At 46.6% G+C, this 21,353-nt stretch overlaps 1 protein-coding gene across 1 annotated transcript in view; it reads left to right on the forward strand.

The window, feature by feature from the left end:
- Positions 1-6,261: 6,261 nt before the first annotated feature.
- The window catches only part of LOC137152592 (cilia- and flagella-associated protein 337-like), a 46,818-nt gene continuing 31,726 nt past the window's right edge, over positions 6,262-21,353 (forward strand). Inside the window, exons 1-10 of the mRNA XM_067547305.1 lie at positions 6,262-6,698; positions 8,727-8,994; positions 9,578-9,724; positions 10,302-10,424; positions 11,649-11,820; positions 13,028-13,074; positions 14,193-14,330; positions 16,601-16,789; positions 18,742-18,933; positions 19,550-19,810. Coding sequence (XP_067403406.1) covers positions 6,577-6,698; positions 8,727-8,994; positions 9,578-9,724; positions 10,302-10,424; positions 11,649-11,820; positions 13,028-13,074; positions 14,193-14,330; positions 16,601-16,789; positions 18,742-18,933; positions 19,550-19,810 — 1,659 coding nt within the window. The 5' untranslated portion in view covers positions 6,262-6,576. The remainder of the gene's footprint in view (positions 6,699-8,726; positions 8,995-9,577; positions 9,725-10,301; positions 10,425-11,648; positions 11,821-13,027; positions 13,075-14,192; positions 14,331-16,600; positions 16,790-18,741; positions 18,934-19,549; positions 19,811-21,353) is intronic.

The following is a 21,353-nucleotide window of genomic DNA, read 5'->3' on the forward strand; positions in this document are numbered from 1 at the left end:
GAAATTTCCTTGATTATTTCAGGCCTTGTTTTTCAGTGTGACATACCAACTGGAAAGCTGAAAGTTAAAATGAGCAGAGCCATTTTTATTTCAGCACCCACCTGGCAGTAAGACACACAATGATTCTATGGCTTTCCTGACCGATAGCAGTGGTATTCAGTTACGTTTTCTGGCTGTCCGGACAAGGCACTGTACAAATCTTAGTGGGCCAAAGGGCACCTCGAGTGTTTGCTCTCAAGTGAGCCTGCCATTGGCCAGAGGTGGCAAACTTTCAAGAGTGGCATGCCAGTGCATATTTACTCATCTCAAAACAGAGAGAGTGCTGGCATAAAATCTCACCAACAAATAATTACATAAAGCAGCATGCTATTAATATTGATTCAATTACACCTATGGAATTAAAATTAGAAGTCAAACTCAGGAGACATGAATGGACATCTGATTTCCCTTCCTCACTGCCTGAAATTTTGACACAGCCTCGCACAATCTTTTTTTTTATTATTATTATTATTATTAGTGGAAACGCACTGCGCAGCGTGCAATCACTTTAACTAATGAAGGCACCTCATATACTGACCCTAACCCTGCACATCATTTACTGATTGCTTCATTTTGCACAAGCATCTGATTAAGTGCCTAATGAAAGGTGCACCGCTCGAAGTATCAACACAGTTCAGTGTGTTTAAATGTAAATGAAAAGTTTCTAAATTAAATACATGGCATGTCACTAAACAGAGGGAAAATAAACTGCAGTACATCCGTCCAGCCTCATCAGTTCAGTCCCCCAGACCCCAACAGTTCTGGCCTCTACCCCCCACCTGCCCAACGCATCAACAGATCTGCCCTCTACCCCCATCTGCCCAGCCCGCCATCAGTTCCTCCTCTAGCCCCCAACTGCCAACCCCCAACAGTTCTGCCTCTAGCTCCCAGCACCCTCCCCCCACCAGCCTCTCCTCTGCTCCTGGGGTTCTTCAGCCCCTCTCCCCTTTCCCAGGCCAGCTGTTACAGGAAGGGGGAGGGAAGGAGCGGGGGAGGGGAAGTGGAGCCTCCTCCCCCCCCCCCCGAGCTGCATCCTTTTTTCCTGCATCCCTGGTCCCCCAAAACCTCCTGTGAGCATTGATGACTCCTCTCCCCACCCCTCCTGTGAGGATAGGCCAGGCTCCAGAGTGCTCTGCTGCTTCCCAGGAGGCAGGAAGGAACAGCTGCGCCCAGCAGCGGGAGACCCTTGCGGCTGAATCTGGCCCGTGGCCACCAACTGAGGAACAATGCAGTAAATTGTATATACTGGGGGTAAAGGCCTCAAAATCCAAGGCCCTGGGCTGCAGCCCCTAGAGCCCTGCATGAATCCATCCCTGCTCCAGCAGGAACCTGCTTTTCCTGTGGCCCATTCGCTCTCTGACGTCTCTCCTGCTGCGGTCGCCTTGTCATTTTTGTGGGATTGCCAAACAGTCGTCGGACGGCAACAACATTTGATCATCCTGCCCTTGGCTGGAGCTGAACTGGTGGCCTGGAGGCCTCCCATTGCCACTACTAGAGGAGAGCTGCCCGTTCTTTGCCCTGGCCTTTAGCACTGGGAAAATGACCAGATGGCAAGGTTTTTTCTTTGCTCATTTGAAACCCTTTGCTCTGCTCTCTGCTGCCCCTCTCCTGACGATTGGCTGGCATATGCCGTGTGCTAGAAGGAGAGCGCAATTGAGTCTGTGTGGCTCAATGGCCCATTGTCTCCACCACGGTCACTACGCTTTCCACATTTCTCTGCTTACAAGGAATCTGCACAAAATGTGAAATGGCAGCGTACAACGGGGCATTCTTAAATCCTAATAAAAGGGCACTCGCTCGTTCAGTAAGACAGAATTCTCTCCGCAGCTGTTCTACCACACACAAGTTAACTGTCTGCAGAACGTGCAGAATTCTCGGGGGGGGGGAGACATCCTATTTGTTATAGAACGCACTGCGCTGACTCGCAGGCTGCGTTCTGATTACAGCACACAGAGGATGAAGACGAAGTAACCCTAGAAATGGTTGGTTTTTTTCAAAACGCTCAGAACCTTTCAGCCTGCATTATTTTTTATTGGAGACTAATCAACAGCAGGAAGAAAGAACAAAAGAAAAGTCTCAGTGACTGAGCAGCATTTATGCCGCCTCTAGAACCATCGGGTCTGAACGCAGACTGGCTGCCTGATTGTCGACAGCACAATCCTTAGAAACGTAAAGGTGCAGTATGCCAAAAACAAAGCCTAAATATACCACAGTTATCTACATACATGGAGAGCTTGTAGCATCAGGCCCTCGATGTATCCTGGAAGAAATCTTGATCCAGATTCAAACTCGGTTCACCCATTTCACTGGAATTGTACCAGATCTGATTTTTGACCCTTTCTTTTTAACTATAAAGGCACAAGATTGCAGCTGTCACATTATACATGCACCCATGGAGAATTATACAGGCTGAGGTCTCTAACGGGAACTTTTAGGATCCGTGTTAATTGTCATGAACTCTCGCATAAGGAGAGCCATGTGACCTCTCAGAGAACTTTTGTACATTCCCTTCCATGTAATCAGTGTCTCAATTGTAATAGTAACAGACGCGAGATTCTCCAAACTCTGGATGTGTTCCATTGGCTGAAGTTTAGGGCTCTGGCTGAATAACATTGTGAACTTAAAATGCTCCCCATGGTGGAATGCTATAAAACAGTGGTTCTCAACCAGGGGTGCATGTACCCCTGGGGGTACGCAAAGGTCTTCCTGGGGGTACATCAACTCATCTAGATATTTGCCTCGTTTTACACCAGGCTACATAAAAAGCACTAGCGAAGTCAGAACAAACTAAAATTTCATACAGACCATGACTTGGTTGTACCGCTCAATATACTATACTCTGATCTGGAAGTACAATATTTATATTCCAATTGATTTAATTGGTAATGATTTGGTAAACATGAGAAAGTCAGTCGTTTTTCAGTAACAGAGTTCTGTGACACTGCTGTGTTTTTAGGTCTGAGTTTGTAAGCAAGCAGTTTTTGAGTGAGTGCAGCTTGGGGATATGCAAGACAAATCAGCCTCCTGAAAGGGGTGCAGTGGGCTGGTAAGGTTGAGAGGCACTGGTGTAAAACAACTTGCTTCTCCTTATAAATGAAACCAATCCACTGGTCATTCACTCAGTAAATCAGCCCTGTATCACACAAGCTGCTGATGGCCGAATGATAACCTGCAGTTAGCCCGAGAGGCCCTGTTATTTCCTTGTTGACTGCGTGTTTCATTCCACACTTTGACAGGCATGTCTGAGAACAAAGAATGTGATGGAGGGAGATACGTATTTCTTTGGAAGCAAACCTCAGCGTCGGTTACAAATTGTGCACAGTTTCCAATGCACTAAGTGCAAAATGTATGGAACATTATGCAGCTACAAGGCTAGCTGAAGTACTGATTTGCTTTGAAGGTGTCTGTTTATGTGACAGGCTAGAAATGAAATATTTAGTTCTGAAACAGTGGGGTGAGAGGTTACCCCTGTCAGCATTTTGTTGACAAACCCTTCTTTTGGTCTCTCATGAATGTGAGTGCTAGAGCCTACGGACTCTGTTTCTTCATTTCAAGAATGTAAATCACCCAAGAATGGAAAATATCATCCATTTTGTTTCTTTTCCATGTGTATATTCTCAGATATTGGTACCTTAAATTGCCGTTGCAAAATATACACACACAAAACATGCATCTGTGTGAGCAAAAGTTATTAAGCCAGATCCATGAATCTACACGTCAGATGGGCCCCCAGAAGACAGCTGTCTATCACTCCCAATAAAAGCCTCTCATTGCAAACCATGGTTCACAGTGCAATCCAGTCTCCTTTTAGGCTTAAAATGTGTCCCTCTCTGAATCTAATGGCCAAAAATGAGTATTACTTAATATGAGCCATAAATTAATTCTTCTGAATGAGATGTAGTCACAGTGAGATGCTGGAGCAGCGAATGAAGGCACAACAATGACAAAAGAAATATTTTAGGATATACACAGGAAGTCACTGGAGCCTTGAATCACATAGGAAAGACCATGGAGTCAAAAGACAGATTTATGCTCCTATACTTAACTTGCTCTCAAGCAGAAAACTCAAGGGAGAGGACGGTGCAGTGGGGTGGGGGCGAGGAATTGTTTATTCTCATCGTTTCTCTCCGGACAACAAAATGAGTTTTTGGTTGGTTGGATTTCAAAGGACATTGCACAATGATTCGGAATTTCCAGGAAAGGAGACATGAGACTTTTTTCTTTCCTGGAATGTTCTTGCACACGCTTCCAGCATGTGACATGGGTTCTTTTGGAGTCTTTGGTCATTTTCCAGCTCTTCGCTGGATTTTTCACCCATGTGAAGCGATGGTGTGTGTTTGCTCGCCATCTCTTTTCATAGTCTACCATCTGCTGGTTAGATCTGAGAATTGCATGGGACTTCTTCCAGATGATGTTCTTCAGCAGGAGGCATGTGCCGGAGGTGTGAATGTCACTTCCTCTTCTTTTCATCTGAAACAAGAAATAAGAAAATATTCCCTCTCCAAGCTATCTGACCTACTTTCACCTCTCAAAGGACATAGGTGTCTTTGCTAAAGATTAAGCAAGCACTGTTCCCTTTTTAACTGCACCCAGATGTTAACAGATACATTAGATATTCGAATATAGGCAGTATACTGAGCTGCGGTGATAACATTTGAATTTGTCTATCTAATCCAAGCACACACCTTCGCTCAAATCCTCCGCCTGGCGTAACGTCTCCTAGCTTCACTGGCGTGAATGGTGATGTCAATGTTTAAAACGAAAGCTGAGATTCTAAGGCCTGGTCTACACTTACCCAGAAATTCGGCGGCAGTCGACGGGAGTTAAGCAAGCTACACAGAGTAGCTTGTGTAACTCCTGTTGACTTCGTAACTTCCCTTTAGCGTGCTGTCTCCACTGCGCTGTGCCGACAGGAAATGCGTGCCCGTCGACACAGCGCTACGCTTTTTGGGGAGGAGGTTTTATTGAATTGACTTCGGGATCAATTGATCCGGTCTTCACTTCCACTACGTCGATCGGGATAGATCGATCTTTGCTGCCGTCAGTGTGCACAGACCCTAAAAAAATAACTAAGATGGCTGTGTACAAGCCCTGGCTGCCCCACACTTAAGGCAACACTGTGTTAAGACACACAGGACTGGTAAAGAGGTCCGGTCTAGTTGTCCTTGCTGCCTGTAATGTTAGTTCTAAAGAAGATTTATAGCAGAAGAAATAAGCGGCTTCTTAGGGCTGTATCAGGAAATCTGAGGATCTGCTTCCTCACCCCAGTGTAAAGGAGATTATTTATTTATATATGTATGTATGTATATATCATAGTCTCGCTCTGATTTAAAGCTGTCAAAGACTAGTGACAGGCCTGAAAGCACCACTTAAAACCAAGGAGAGAAGTGATACTGTTGTGAAAAAGCAACAGTTGCCCTGGGTTTCACTCATTCGCTCTGAAAGAACGGGCCATTTACTCCAGAGAATTCTTGCTTTGCACATGACTGGAGGCTTCGTGGAGCTGCTACAGTTCAACTTCCTAATGGAATTGGGAGGGGAACGCCGGCATCACCTGTCGTTATGGTGACAATGAAAACAGCAAGGCAAAAATGTATCCTGCTTCATTGTTAAATAAGCAGGCCACATTTATGAAATAGGAAAGGCATTTTGCTCTGAGATCAACAGGATGAAGGAGTCTCTTTAGCTATTCATTTCTGTTTCTGTGTCATGTGCTTTACCAGCTCACAACAACTGATCGTGGGTTCAGAGTTGCGCAGCAGGCCCTGTGTAATTCCCCAGACTAACCCACTTACAGAAGTTCACCTCTTATACAGTCACACATTGGGCTCAGGGTGCAAAACTTTAACTTCCAACTGAGCACAAAAAAAAGAAATCTCTGATTGTCTCGTCTCTCTCTAGCTATCATCTGCAAATGATCAGGTTAATCATAAATGGACCAAATGCTTTTCTTTGCACTGACCCATCTCCTAAGTGAAATTCCTCTTGCATTTCTTGGGCACTGTTGCTAAACAATTATAAGCAGGATGGATCATGTTACACAAGTCTAGGCTCGCAACTATGCTGAACAGTCTTCCCAATATCCCTGGTATTGGCCTTTCAAAATGAAGCCACTGGTTTTCTGTCTGTGTAGTGTATTTATCCGCTCATGGATTTGGGAACCTCTAAGTAGTGCAGCTGTCTGAGAATGTACTATCTAATCTGCTTGCATGGTATGGCATAACCCAGCTTGGGAAAAAATGTAAACACTGATTTAGCTTGCATCTGAAGTACAGTGTTGGATTCAGCCACAGCATACTGCAGTTATCTTCAAGATTGTCAACCATGGCTTCCTGAAAACATTTGTATTTGGTAGCAAGCAAGTTCTCAATGCTTATTGGACAATTGGGGCCTCAGGAGAGCTCAGAGAAGAATTTCCACCTTGCTTCAGCTGAAGATCATTCAGATCTTGAGTTTTTGGTAAGAAGGAGCTATTGAATTGACTCTGCTTCTGCCAGTGTTCCAAGTTAATTAGGCTTGGCATGCTGGGAAAAGGCCATGAAAAACCATCACAGGTTCAGGAAAGAGGGAGGGAAAGTTGAAATGTCAGTGACGGAAAAACACAAGCAGAATTCCTCCTGGTGTGCATACAAGCAAGAAGTACCAGCAAGTATAACACGGTAAGTTCTATTCTGACAATGAGACATTTATTAAGGGCTTGTCTATGTGGTTAGCGTAAGACTAATCATGTAATAACTTGTACATGGTTAGTGTGCAGTAAGCCACGGAGTGAATTTACAGCACACTAGCCACTCTGCACTGGGTGGACACGTCTACTGTGTACTAAAAGTGCCCTCAGGCGGTTTGGTACAGTATACTTCCAAGTGTAATAAGCTACAATGCACAAAGGCACTTTTGGTGTGCAGTGTCCCCACACCGGGAATTGGTGCAGAGCAGATCGTGCTGTAAAGTCACACCCTAGATTGCGGTGCACTGATTTCCCCGTGTCGCCAAACCCTAAGACATGATGATACGTTGCACATTCTTCAGCCTGCGTTTTAGCCATGCAGATCCGTTGGTTGTCAGTTGACCAAACATGGCTCCTGGGCTCCATCCACATATGCCATGCTGAAAGCGTATCCGTTATCTGGCAAGAATGAAATGTCATCATCATTTCATAGACACACACACACACACACACACACACACACACACACACACACACACACACACACACACACACACACACACACACACACACACACACACACACACACACACACACACACACACGTCCATATTACTCTGTTAAGGCAGCTGTTAAGCATGTTGTAATATTTTTCCTCTGAAAAGATAGTATAAATAGAAACTGAATATAAGCAAATGTAAAGTTATACTGTATTGCCCTTATTGAAATCCTTTCTATACAAAATATCAACTCAACATGTTGTACCTCACTATAGCAACATCTTGAATAGAAAAAAGCCCCCCAAATTGTGGCTTATTAGTTGACAGTGAATTCTCCACTGTAATCAGGGAAGTAAGATGTCGTTATTATTTCCTCCTATCTATTCAGCTGCCCACATTGGATATTTTCATCTGATCACACACTTGCTATAGAGAACGTGCTGTGATGGTGTCATGTGCTATTGAGAGCTGAGTCCACTTGGTTTTGGATTTAAATACTTTAGAAAAGAGTCCAAGAGCAGAGCAACATATTGCTAGAAAGAGGCTCAAAGGGCCCAATCCTCAGCTGGGGTAAGTCAGTGGAGCTGTATCAATTTGCACCAGTGGACTCTGAGTTTGAGACCTAGAGAGGGGAAGAGAGTGGCCCACATAGCTCTCTACTAGCCCCCTTGCTAGTTCAGCAACAGTGCAGAGAGGCACGTCCATTCCGCCTCAGCTAGGAGGAAAATCACAACGACTCAGGGCCTTGACGATGGGCAAGTCAGGGGAAGACGGGACAGGGAAGAGTCTCTTTGGGACTCTGAGAAACATGACGGGAAAGAGAATGCGTGCAGACGCTGCAGTGGATCTCCTGGTGAAATACTATCACCTGTGAGGGTGGGGAAAGCAGCCTGGAGCGCTCACTTCATCTTCATTTCCTGCCTTCTCTGGTTCCACTCTTGAACGTTTTGCTAGTAATAATAATGAATATTAAACAATTGTGCCGTCCGTCCACGGATCTCGCAGCTTTCCAAAAACGCTGTGCTGCAGAACACGATAATTATTGACAGGTGGGTGAAACTGAGGCACAGAGGATATGTCTACACTGCAGCTGGCCCTGGCTCAGGCTAAGGGGCTGTTTAACTACAGTGTAGACGTCTCTCAGGGTCCTCGAGCCCGGGCTCCAGCCTGAGCCCAAATGGCTACCATGCAGTTAAACAGCCCCCTTAGCCCAGCCCCCAAGAGCCAAGTCAGCTGGCCCAGGCCAGTCACGGGTGTCTCATTGCAGGGTACACGTCACCAGAGAGATTCATGTCTACATTTTCAAGGGTCCACTGATGCTGGGTATCCATCATGAGGCGCGTTGGGCCTGATTTTCAGAAGTACTAACCCCTCTGCAAATCCTTTTTTTTCTTACTATGCCATGAAACACAAAGCAAATGCATGCCCCTGGACCTGAGCCGCGTCCGCACCCACAATACGCAGTGTCTAGCCTGTCCTCAGTGAGCATTTATTTGTGTTTTGTTTTCCTTTCCCACCAGCTTTGATCGGACTAAAAGCCCCCGGCTGGAAGAAGAGCTGGAGCTGAGTCACTTGCAGCTCCTAGAAGTGGTGTTTGCTAATCATCGCCCTCCCAAAGGGGCAGACCAAGCCAGGGAAGCAAAGGATAAAGGCCGGTGGGTGAGCCCCTGCAGCAAACAGAAAGGGCAGCCACCAGGCAGTCTGACTCTACAAGAGTTTCACAGAGCCCTGTCTGAGCTGACTGGCTGCAAGATCTGGAACAACCAATCGCAGCTGCTTTTCAACAAGGTAACAAGGATCTGTTGGGTTAGATGTGTCAGAGGTGCAAATAATTCCCGTCCAGCCTGTTAGCATTTCCAGCATGCAAGAGCCACAACATTCTGAAACACTCTTATTTTGATCTCTTCCCTGCATGTCACACCACTACTCCTCTTTGCGTTAGGACGCTGACCGTATGGCATCTAGTCTTGTCACTGGCTACCTGGGACTTCAGCATTAATGAATTCTCCACGGCCATGCATCTTGTGGAGGTAAAATGCTGTCACCAGAGTCAGTGGAGTACCCTGATTTCATAGCATTTACAGCCACTTTGCACAGGTGTATACATGCAGGGAAATGGAGATTCATGCCCAATGTCTTATCCATTTAGACTGTGGGCTCATCATGTCGGGAACTGTATCCTTATATGTATATACAATGCCTAGCACAATGGGTTCCCAGGAGGAGCCTCTGGGTGCTATTGTAAATCAAAGGATGAGTAATTTTAATAATCCGAGTGGAATCGGATCACAAGGGATATCAAGCCTGCTCACGCTACCTGTGACGTTACATTGGCTTTTCCCGTTCCTTGTTTTTTGTTGTGGTTTTTGAGGTTGACACCAGCTGCGATGGCCTTATTGACTGGAACAAGTTCTGCGCATACCTGCTGCTCTATTACAAAGAAAGGGACTACCTGAAAGCCAAGAAGACGATCTTCCTTGGCAGGGAGCCCCTCATCCGACATTGTGTGCAGAACAAGGTGAGTGGAGAGGAGTGCGTTGGGCAAAGGGGGTGGAGGATCTGGACGTTCCAGCAGTGTGACCATTCTCAGGCGCTGCACATAGGTCAGCGATATTGCTCTCTTCTGCAGCTGGGTTTTTCGTTCACAAACAAAACATAAAAGGAATCGAAAACTTGAGGAAAAAGAGTAGCAAAGCTCATCTTTGTTGTAGTTTTCTTGAGGCTCCAGTCAGGCAGCGGTTGGCAGAGTTTTTTGTCTAGCTGGAATTTGCCTCAGGACAGTTTCTTTTGTTGAATTTCTAGTAAACGTGAATAAAGGCTTCCAGATTTGTTCCACTGATGTGACAGTAAAACAGTTCTGGCCAGGTACTTAAACCTAGGAAGAGGTCACTTTATCAAATAAATGTGGATGGTCGTAATCTGCCTCTTTCAGGACCATTGATTGCCCTGTAATTCTGAAGGAGTACAGTCAAATGCTAGCCTTGTACATAGCCATCACATTCAGTGGTGGGTAGAATTACAGGCACATCTATCATGTGGAATGGAGAAGAGCGAGAGATCTGACCACTGGTGCAATATTGGTCTTGGTTTTTCAGCAAGAGCCAACTACCAAGATGTTGGCCATCTTTTCCCCACCACCGCTGAGGTTCGTAAGTGTCAGCAAAGGAGGAGTTCTTACTACCTGGGACAACACCCTGCACATTCAGAAAACATCTGAGGTAAAGAGCTTGGTAATAGCATGGGGGTTAATCCAGTGACAACTGAACACTTGGAAGTAACTCAGCATCCAGATTTCACTCAATAAACGGCTGTCTCTGGGCGAGTTTAGCCTCTGCAATGAGGACTAGGGCTGGCTGGGAATTTTACAGAGGGATGTTTTCCAATGGAAAATGCAGTTTCCACACGATTGACATTTTCCTGCAGGGAAATTTCAATTTTACCCCCAAAATTTGATTTTTCTGTCAGGAAAATGGAAATAAAATGTTAGCTCCCTGGCTTCCCACCTGTGGGGCTGCTGCAGAACTGGGCTTTCCAGGTTCCACAGTAATTACCTGGCCCCATGACACCCTGGGTAGCCAGCTCCCTGAATCATAGCCTGGATCCCCGAGATATCCAACTGCTGGGTCAGCTGGCTCCCTGAGGAGTCAGGCAGCCAGATGTCCTGGGATCTGGGGGTCCTGGAAGCCCTTGGGCCCTCACCTCTACGGCAGCCGCCAGGTGGACTGCTGAGGTGCCAGAGGGCCCGGGAGCATTTTTTAAATGGAACACTTCGGTTTCTCCCAGATTGGGAAATTCTGACATTTCTGGTTTTCATTCTGAAGCTGAACAAACTGTTTCCCAAAATGTCAGAATTTCCCTTTTGCAAGAAATTCTGAGTGTAAACCATCCCTAATGAGAACCAAGTCCCTACATTCATAAACCGCTTATTGTGGCTCCCAGCACTCCTTCCATCAGCTGTGGGGAAAATCAGGGGATTAGATTTGTGAGTATCATTAAATGCATTGCATCGGCCAGCATTATATTGGGTCAGAGTGACTGCCTGTCCATGTCTTTCTGTTGTCTCTTGTCTACTACTCAGATTGTAAGCTCTTTGGGAGTGTGTACAGCACCTAGCACAAAAGGGCCCTGATCCATGACTCAGGCGTCTAGAGCTACTGCAATACAGATTAATAATAATGCAGATGTTTAGGAAGCTAGGATTAGCCGTGTATCTTCATTTTCCAATGGCCCTGGCACTGCAAGATGCTGCTGAGAAATTCCTGCAAAGTGCTGAATGCCATCAGCAGGAGAGAAAAATACACAGCTCCTTGCAGAATCAGGACATTTGAACTTCACCTGGGAAAGTATCGTTGGCTGTTTCATGCTGAAGGTGGCACCAATGCATTTCTTCTGAGAGAGATTCAAATGTTTTGAGTTTTCCTTTGCTGCTTGTTTTCTGACAGATTGCAACAGATTCCAAAGGCTCTCAAGAGGAAAAAAGAAGGTTTAAATCCTGGACCACAGATGCTGCATACATGGCAAATGTCCACAAAATTGCAGTAGCCACCACCTGCAGAGATATTCACTTTTTTGATGTGTCCACGGCAAACCTCTTTGAAGAGTTTCATTTATTTGGTACAAGTTCGGATTTTACTAATAGGAGGGGCCTCTGTTAATGATCCCAGGTTCTATTCTGAAGTTCGGGTATAGTTTCAATCAGACATCTGATTTCCAGCATTGATTCCCAGGAAAAAGCCCCGGGCGATTTGAGGATGACACACAGAAGCCTGGGTATTTTGGAGAGCAATAAACTGCTCATTGCAGTCTCTGAGGCTCCTGTTGTTGTTTTCTCTGAGTGCTTAATAGAGTTAGCCAAAATTGGCAGAAGGCAGGTAGCCAAAGCCATGGGGTTTGGTAAAGGTGCAGCTGATGGGGAGTTGAATCTTCAGAACCGGACCCCAGCACTCACCAGTAGGTCAGCCATGGAGGCGATGGATTCCTATAGAGGTGTGTGGGTAACAGGCTGGAAGTATCACCCCTGCAAGCACCTCAGGTAGCTTCACTTTATTGAAGCCAGTGGACCAAATTCTGTTCACACTGATATTGGCATAAATCCAGATTGGCTCCCTTGGGTGCAGGGAGGGCAAGATGAATTTACACTAGTGAAAACAGCTTGTGGCCCCATCGGATTGCTTGAGAGAGAAATCAGGGCAGAATATGGTTCTTGGTCAGATCCTCAACTGGTGTGAGCACTGAGATGAACAGAGCTACACCATTTGAAGAGCTGCCCTTCATATATTATGGATCTGTTTCTACATTGTCCTGCAGCTTGTGTGGTTAGTGGAAGCGATGTGCTACCATTCTCACGTGAGAGCATTTACCTCCTGCACAAGGCAATGGAGAAACAGGCCCATTGAACCTTACTTAAATAAACAACAGGGCAGCAACTGCTCGGGACAGGTGAATGCAAGAAGTGATTCGAGACAGACGGGGCTGCTAAATTCAGATCCATTTATAAATGTCACAGCACTTCAATGGGTGTTTGGGCTCAGAGTTTTGGTTCATGTCTGTCTCTAGTGATGATTATGTTGATGGGTATAAGAGCATGTAGATGATAATGAAACTAGACGTCATTCTGACCTCAATATTTTCATGCATACTCAAGGAATTTGCATTGTTCACTGCCAGGAACTGTGATGAGTTCTATGCATCTCCATCCCCTCCTACTGCATTGAGACAATAGGACCCCTGGTTACATATCCATGGAAAATGGATATTGACGAAGTGGAATAGAAAAAATATCAATAATTCTAATATGCCATTTTTCTTTCTATCCATCCAGCCCTGAGCAATGTTCCAACGTCATTGTACTACTGGTATAATGCAAAGGTATGGTGGCACGGCACTTAATGTTCCAATAGGTGCTTATAAAGTTACCTGCAACCTTCATTATTTACCCCCAAGTATTGAAAGTGTTTCTGATCATTTGTGCCAAGCTATAACTCTTGGAGGTAAGGTCACAATCGAGGATTGTCTTATATTTCAGACTCAAGACGCCACCCTGATTTAGGTCACAAAGATTGTTTGCTACCATTCTTTGGTGAGTGGCTAAGAAGCCAGTCAGGATTCAGGGTGAGAAGGAAAAGTTAATTATTACTTAAAGGAATAACAAGGGTGCTCTCAGATTTGACACTGGGATTTATTTAGGAAGCTTTTCTAGCTATAATCTACTTGGGAGCAGAGGATTTGCAGAACAGATCAGAGCATTCGCCATCAAATTCCATATCTCGCTTCTAGCAGAGGCGGGAACCTGATGTTTCAGGGAAAGGCAAACCCGCCCCCACTCCACCAGTTATGTATTTTAGCCAGTTGTGTAATGGTGTCTATAGGGAGACAGATATCATGTTGTATATAAAGTAAAAGAATCAATACTGCCTGTATGGGGGATACACATTTCCCTATGGTGGGAAATTTGATTTTTTATCAGCTGCCTGTGCTGGATGGGGCAAATCTTGCTACCCTGCCGTGTGTGAGGTCCTTGACACAGTGACACCAATGCGGAGCTGTTACCCTAGTCCAGGGGCCGGATTTGGGAAGGGGTCACAAATATGAACCTGCTGTACTGCACAGAGCCCAGCTCTCGGTGGGGGTGGGGGAGCACGCTGTGTGGCCACATGTGGGAAGTTTGGGGCATGCCATGGGTCTGGTTGGTGGAGGAGGCTTGGTCCCAGGGACTGGGTGCACAGGCAGCGTGAGGGATGCTGTGTCAGAGCTCTCTGCGGAGATCCCTGAGGCACCGCATGCTACTTGGCCCGTGGACTGATTCCCTGGCTTTGGGCCGACGGCAGGTCGAGGGGTTCTCAGCATTGACTCATGCGTAATTCAGCTCGGTGTATTTTCAATCTGTTGTGAACCACGCAAAGACAGAGCATAAAGGGAACATCATCAGCTTCCCTGGGCAAATCCCAACGCCTCCCTCCTCCTCTGTGCCTTTGTTTCCATGTCAGTCCATAGGGAGCCGCTCCTTGCTGCTCTGGGGAGATGACCGCGGTGGTGTCCACCTTTTCTGGCTGTTGCGTCCTCATTCAGGCATCTTTGAGAAGCCCTTCACAGACCATGCGGGGCCGCAGAGAATCTTCATGCAGGTGGGGGCAGAAAGGCGCCATCCAGAATGGTGCTAAGCTTCTAAATGGACCCATCCCTCCCTGGTCGCTGCCCTCCCAGCCTCTTTCAGGATGCTGGAGAAAACAGAGCCTAGGGCAGCGGCTCTCAACTTTCCCAGACTTTGGTACCCTTTTCAGGGGTCTAATTTGTCTGGCGTACCCCCAAGTTTCACCTCCCGTAAAGACGACTCGCTTACAAACTCAGACATCACAGTACAAAAGGGTCACAGCGCGCGGTTCCTGAAAAACGGCTGGCTTTTTCATGTGTGCCATATAACTATAAAATAAATCAACTGGAATGTAAATATTGTACTTGCATTTCAGGGTAGAGTATGTAGAGCAGTATAAACCAGTCATTGTCTGGATGAAATATTACTTTGTACTGACTTCATCGCTGCTTTTTATGTAGCCTGTGGTAAAACTAGGCACATCTCTAGGGGAGTCGATGTAACCCCTGGGAGATCTCTGCGTACCCCGGGTTGAGAACCACTGACCTATGGGATTGTCTTGGCTAGCAAAGGTGGTCCAGGTTAGGTCAGGCTTAGCTCACACGGCCAAGTAGATGCCACCATCTTCTCCCTGTCAGCCCAGCGACGTCAGGCAAGAATTCACAAACCTTCACCTCGCCAAGTGCTGCCCCCACGCTCTGTAACGGAGAGAATCCCAGGTTAAAGCACTTGGTGGATAGTTACCTGTAAGGAGCACAGGCTTTATAGCTGCTAGGGGTACCAAATACCTCCCCTCCTCCTCCCATGCTCTCCCTCTAGATCCATAAAGCACTGGCCAAAACATTATCCTAATGGAGGGCTTCCCTAGTCGATAGCACTGTCCTGTATCCAAGGCGATACAGGGATTGGGACCCGGCCTGCACAGCAGACACAATTCTGATACTGCCTTGATCAGCCCACAGGGCTGCTTTTACTCCTCTATTAAGGACCTCCCCCCTGCCCCATTGCTCTCTGAGTGGCTCAGCTCTCAGATGGTGACTAAAACGTGACCCACTGAAATCTTCTGACCCAGCGACCCCCTGTTCTGGAGCTTTCTGGATCTTTCTAGCTGAGTTGCCCTGCCCCTGCTTTCTGCGCACATGCAGAGACTGTGTCCAGCTAAGATCCCTCTCTTCTCCTCACTGCTTCTCTCCCTCTGCCCAGGAGAATCAAAGTCGAACGTTGCAGTATAAAGCATGTGGGTTGCTGGGACACTCACGAGTCCTAGGGTCTCGAGTTCTTTGCTCGGCCACAGATTTCCTTATGTCGCTTAGTCTTTCTGTGGCTCGGCTCCCCATCAGCAAAATGCAGCGAGTCGCACTTCCCTCGCTCATGGGGTGCTGGGAGGATAGATACATTAAACGAGTGTGAAGGGGCCAGCTGAGTACCTGAGATATCTAGGTAGTGCAGCTGCAGCGTATTTCATTAGCAATAAATGATGCAGCAGGCTTGATTGTAACTGGTCACGTTCTAGGAGCACTAAATCCCCAGGCCCCACTGAACACTATCCATTAATTTCAGATAGCAGCGTCTACAAATAATAGACTGGTGGGGGAACTAAATGCTTGTGAAATATTCATTTCTACAGACCTGGGCAGGAGTTGCTATAAAAAAAAAAAACCTTTTTTTTTTAAAAAAGAGAAAATGTTTCCCTTCAAAATAAGAGCGCTGCCCAAGGTACATTCGCTGGGTATTCAAAGGAACTAGACTTGGATGCTGCCCTTGGCTGAGGTAAAATGCGTAGGCGGGGAGAGGCCTCTGGGCAGCAGAAATCAGAGCAGCATCTCCAGCATCCCAACTGTGAAACGCCATCGCGGCCCTCGGTTTGTAGCAGAGAACTAAACGCTGCAGTTGCTCCCAAGCATGTGAGCAGAGTTTCTTGCTGTTCTCGTGTATAGCTAGAAAGCCAGCGGGTTATTTTTAGAGAGTGGCCTTGCATTCTGAATGGTCCCAAACCAAACCCGTAATGCCCTAAGCCTGGGGATATTTGGTTCTGGATCTGAACTGTGCATCTCGGGCTCATCTTTGATCCCATCATCAAGTCATTAATCACACTGCCCTGGGACAATCTAGCCTGCTGGGTTGCCATGGCATCATAAACAGCATTGCATTAGGCCCAGGGTTCATCAAAGTTTGCTGTTAAAACCTAAATGTCTTTTGCTATTCCAAGCCCTGTCCGTGTGCAGACTACTTCCATTCAGACTACAACGGGTGATTGGTCAGTGAACTAACCTTGTGACGTTTATAGCCACTGTTTTCTCCCAGGAAATTAAAGAGCACAGTAAGCTCCTGCACTATCAAGCCATCCCAGAGGTGCATGAGGAAGCGGTTTCCCAAATCCAGTATGTGGCAGAGGGAGAACTCATCATCACATCCTCAGGCAGTCCCAAGACCTCTGTGGTGATCATGGATGTGCACAGAAAGAGAAAAGCTTACACCTGGAAAATCAAGAAGGTAGGATATTTCCTTCCGAGTTCCAAGCTCCACTCTTTGCCCTCTGGCCGATGTTTTCACTCCAGATCTTCTAAACTCCAGCATCAGGGGCACAGTCACGTACATTTCATAATATTATTGTGTTACTGGTTTTATACTCACCGGAGTTTGTCATCTCTTCTCAGGTGTTTATCCAACCCTCGTTACCGTAGCATCTGAGCACCTCACAATCTTTTAACGTATTTATCTTCACAACTCCTCTGTGCGGTAGGACAGGGCTCGGAGCTCCAACGTACAGGTGGGGAACTGAGGCACAGAGAGACAAAGGCCTGGAGCCGCAAAGGGACATGGCCTTGAAAGGGATTGGAGCAGGGAGGCTGGATCCTACATCTTCCACTGCCCCCATTGGTGCCTGGCCCACCAGGCTACACAGTCAGTCCCACGGTCTCTTTCCGGCCCAATCGCTGTAATTATTGATCCACAGTGGAACAGCTTCAACAGGAGAGTCTGCAGGAGCCATGTCAGAACAGCCTATAGCTCAGTGGTTCCAGCACATGCCTCAGAGCAGCGGGAGATCCCTGTTCAATTCTTTTCTCCCCTTTCAAGCAGAGAGGTGAATTGAACCTGGGTCTCCCACATCCTCGCTGAGCGCTTGAGCCGCTAAAAGATTTAAGATGGAAGATGTATCTCTGCTACCTAGCTTAGTTGCATCGTGTGTGAGGAAATAGCTACAGATCTGCAGGAAGAGAGGGCTTGATCCTGCAAGGTGCTGGGCACCCTCAACTTCCACTGGCGTCATCTGGAATTGAGGGTGGATTCGTGCAAAGCTGAGCGTGTGTGTAAGTCTTTGCAAGATATTGGCCTAAGTTAGTTGCCTAAAGATTCAGATAGGCACTTGGTGGGATTTTCAAAAGCACCTGAGCAGGTTTTAGGTGCCTAACCTGCTCCTTCCAATTTCAATGGGAGTTATGCTGTTTTAATTCAATATGAAAAAATATAGCAATTCTATTTTACTAGCTAGCAATTCTATTTTACAGTAAAAATCAACAGTCTAGATAGAATCCATAAAGCTTAATGAAATCCGGGGAAAATAGAATTTGAAACCAAATCTTCGGAAGCATCTAAATTAGCTCCATTCAGTTCATTGTGTTTTTGCAATTGGATAGTTAAACAAAACTTAGCAATGCTGAAATCAAAACAAGCCTTTTCCCCCTTCTCGTCTACAATCACAGAAAAATTTAGTCATGGAAAGAAAGAATTGGCACCCTCATATCCAGACAGAAATTCTAATTGCAAAGTGCAAAGGTTTCCTCCTGGGACTGGGGGAAAGTGCACTTTTTTAATCACAATATTTAAATTATTCTCAGAACCCTTTCTTTATCAATCAGGGATACAAAAGTAACAGCTTCTGCTTTCTGAATCACAAAGCTGAAATGTGAAAAGAGGGGAAAAAAACCCGACACTATTCCTGAGGGCTTATCTACAGAGTGGGGTAATGTGCTTGTGGCGGGAGTGATTTCTAAAGCGCAGTAACAGGCTGCATGTTAATTGATCCTGGCAGACCCTGCTGGTGTGCTCTAAAGGTTCCCTAGTATGCTTTAAGATTGTATTAAGGCCAGATCAACACTACAAAATTACTTCAGTATAACTACGTCGCTCAGGGGTATGAAAAATCCACACCCCAGAGTGACGTTGTTATACCAACCTAACCTCCAGTGTAGACAGCTCTGTGTCGGCAGGAGGGCTTCTCCCCCAACATAGTTACTGCTTCTCGGGAAGGTGGATGAACTCTGCCGACGGGCGAGCTCTCAGAGCAGCTGCGCCGATGCAGTGTTTTAAGTGTAGACGTGCCTTGAGTCTCTTCCTAGTCGGGCGTCTGTGCACTGCCCAGCCTCATTCCACGGACACTCAGCATCGACTGCACAAACTTTTGCAAAACACTTATTGGGTTTTTTTCCTTTTTTTTTTCCTAGGGTATAAAATGCTTCGACTACTGCAAATCCCTGAATCTGCTGGTTACCGGAGGGATGGATCACGCTGTGCAGCTCTGGAACCAATACGTCACGAGCTGGCCAATTGCTACCTTTCAGGGACATTACACGACAATTCTGGGAGTTGCCATCCATGAGCTTGAAGGACATGTATTCAGTTATTCCAAGGACTCGGTTTGTCATATTTGTGCTAGGTTTTAGCCAGCACTCTCTCCTTTAATAGCAATGTTCACCTCTCTTTCTCTTGTTCAGTATGCAGCGTGTCAGACGGACCTTTGATACGTTACTGGGTCAGTATTTGGGTAGAAGATCTCCAAAGTGTTACTGCAGGAGGGGTGGTGTGGGGAGTCAGTCTGAATCATTACTGAATAAACGGCTGACTCAGCACGAAGTTAAGGGGTACTGCCATCTTTTGGATAGGATGTGAAACCAAGGCACTCCTGTCCATTTTGTGGTCCTTAAAGATTCTCAGACACTTTTCATAAGACTAGGAGTTTTGACACCAGTGCGCTTGTTGCATTTCAGCTCATTCTGCCACCCAAAATTCCTCCGGCAGTTTCAATTGGCTACAGAAGTGTACTGCTCCAGTATATATTTCCTATGCTACAAAGCTGCTAGATTCCACTCCACAGATGGGTGAAGTGATTTCCGTGTATTCTTCACCTACCCTAACAGGGCGTTGTGAGGCTTCCCAAAATACGGGAATACGCACAGCCACTTGTAGCCACCTTTACCAAACAGCAACCGTGGTGTGTAAATAAGTCCCAGCTTCTCTATCTTCCTTTCTCAGGTTCTGAAAGTCTGGGATATTTTCTCACAGGCTTGTCTGCAGACGCTGATGCTGAGGTTCCCTTGCGTTCAGCCAGGGCAAACAGTAGAACAGGGGGATTTTCCGTTCTTACTCATCCAGCAACCTCCCCCGCTCCTCTTAGTGTCCTGTGCTGATCACATTGGATTGTTGAAGCTCACACGTGTCAGTCCTGAGGACGAAATGCTGGCTACTCATGATGCGCCATTGTGCGGCGCTCTGTACAACGCCTTCTTCCATCAGGTCAGCACCTCTTCTGATAACTGTCTTGATTGACTCTTTCTGGTAGGTTTGGGATTAAACCACAACATTTGGATACAAATGCAGAATTTAAACCCCTTTAGGTGTTTGCATATGAGGTACTGGTTTGGCCCACTGTAGAGATGGGGGCAACTGAGAAAATCAGATCTAGATTTTGAACACACTAAAGTCTGGGGGGTGTTTGGATCTGGGAGTTTGATTCAGACTCATCTCTACTTTCCACGCTAGATTTGCAGTGGAAACCAGTTCCAGAAAAGTGATTGTAAAAACCTCATTATGCACCTCTGTATTTCTTCTCTCTGTGTGACTTTCCCAGTCCAGGATATGAAATTACAAGTAAAAAGATGGCTTTCCCAGTTACCAGGGGCCATGGGTGCTGGAACCAGGTGTGTGTGTGGGGGGGGGGTGCTGCTGTACCCCCTGGCTTGAAATGGTTTCCATCATATGCAGGGTTTACAGCACCCCCCCTATACAAATTGCTCCAACCCCACTGCCACAGGCACACAGCCGCCTGCGATCTGAAAATCCAGTGGGGGCAGATTTTTAGATGCCCTCGTGCACTTTTTCATGCTTTCGACTTGTGCTGCACAAATCCTAATGCAAGCACACAAACTCTGATTTGCACATCCGTGCGTGTGTGTGCGCGTGCGTGCAGCGGGTGTAAGTTAAGAGTCTGCATGTGCAAAGAGGATGCGGGAAAAAGTACACAAGCAAATCTGATCTATTGCCTCATGTGTTATCCCCAATGACAAGGGATCTGCAATTACAGTGTGCCAGCCAGAAAATAATCTAGCTTCCCCTCCCTCAAACACACTGGCCCGAGGGGTTACTGGAGCCCTGGTGCTACCATAGTGTCTGAGGAGCACTCCATGAATCCCCCTGGAGATCTCTAACTGACAGCCCACCCGCCCAGGCTATGCTGATTCCAGGATGTTAAAGTGCTTTGCTCACTGTGGACTGAATCCTTATTTGGTTTTCCCTCAGGCAACGCTCCCACTGCAGGGCCTGGGTCTCAGCCTCTATTGGCTTCTGTAGGCTATTTCCATAAAATGCTATAGATTAAATGTCTAAGAAATTCTATAGGACTTTTACATAAGGGCTTAGTGGCCAGCTGGGATTGCTCCCTCTTGCATCGTCCCAAAGTGGGAAGAGCTGGCGCCCCAGGGACCAGGCACCAGAGTAGACCCAGTGCACAGACGGGACTGGGCTGCTTCTGCTGAGGGAGAGAGAAGGGGGGGCTGTGCACCTCTCAGGCAGGGCTGTGCTTTAAAAGCACAACGGAGCCCAGAGAAGTTAGGCATGGAAGGCACTTTAATATTGGTCAACACATCCAATCCCTGCACCAGGCAGGGATTCCTCCTCCACCCCAGCCCTCCATTCCCCCTGGAGAGGTGCATTTATGATGACCAGGCTCTTCAGAGCCTGATTGGGAGGTGCTATAAGGTCTTGAAGAAAAATGGGAGCACGCTTAGGGGGTCATATTCTTCTCCTCCTCACTCTGAGACCAGAAGGAGAGCGATAATAA

This window comes from Emydura macquarii, unplaced genomic scaffold, assembly GCF_026122565.2.
Source record: "Emydura macquarii macquarii isolate MOO-44397 ecotype Brisbane River unplaced genomic scaffold, CSIRO-AGI_Emac_v2 contig_1230, whole genome shotgun sequence".
NCBI lineage: Eukaryota > Metazoa > Chordata > Testudines > Chelidae > Emydura > Emydura macquarii.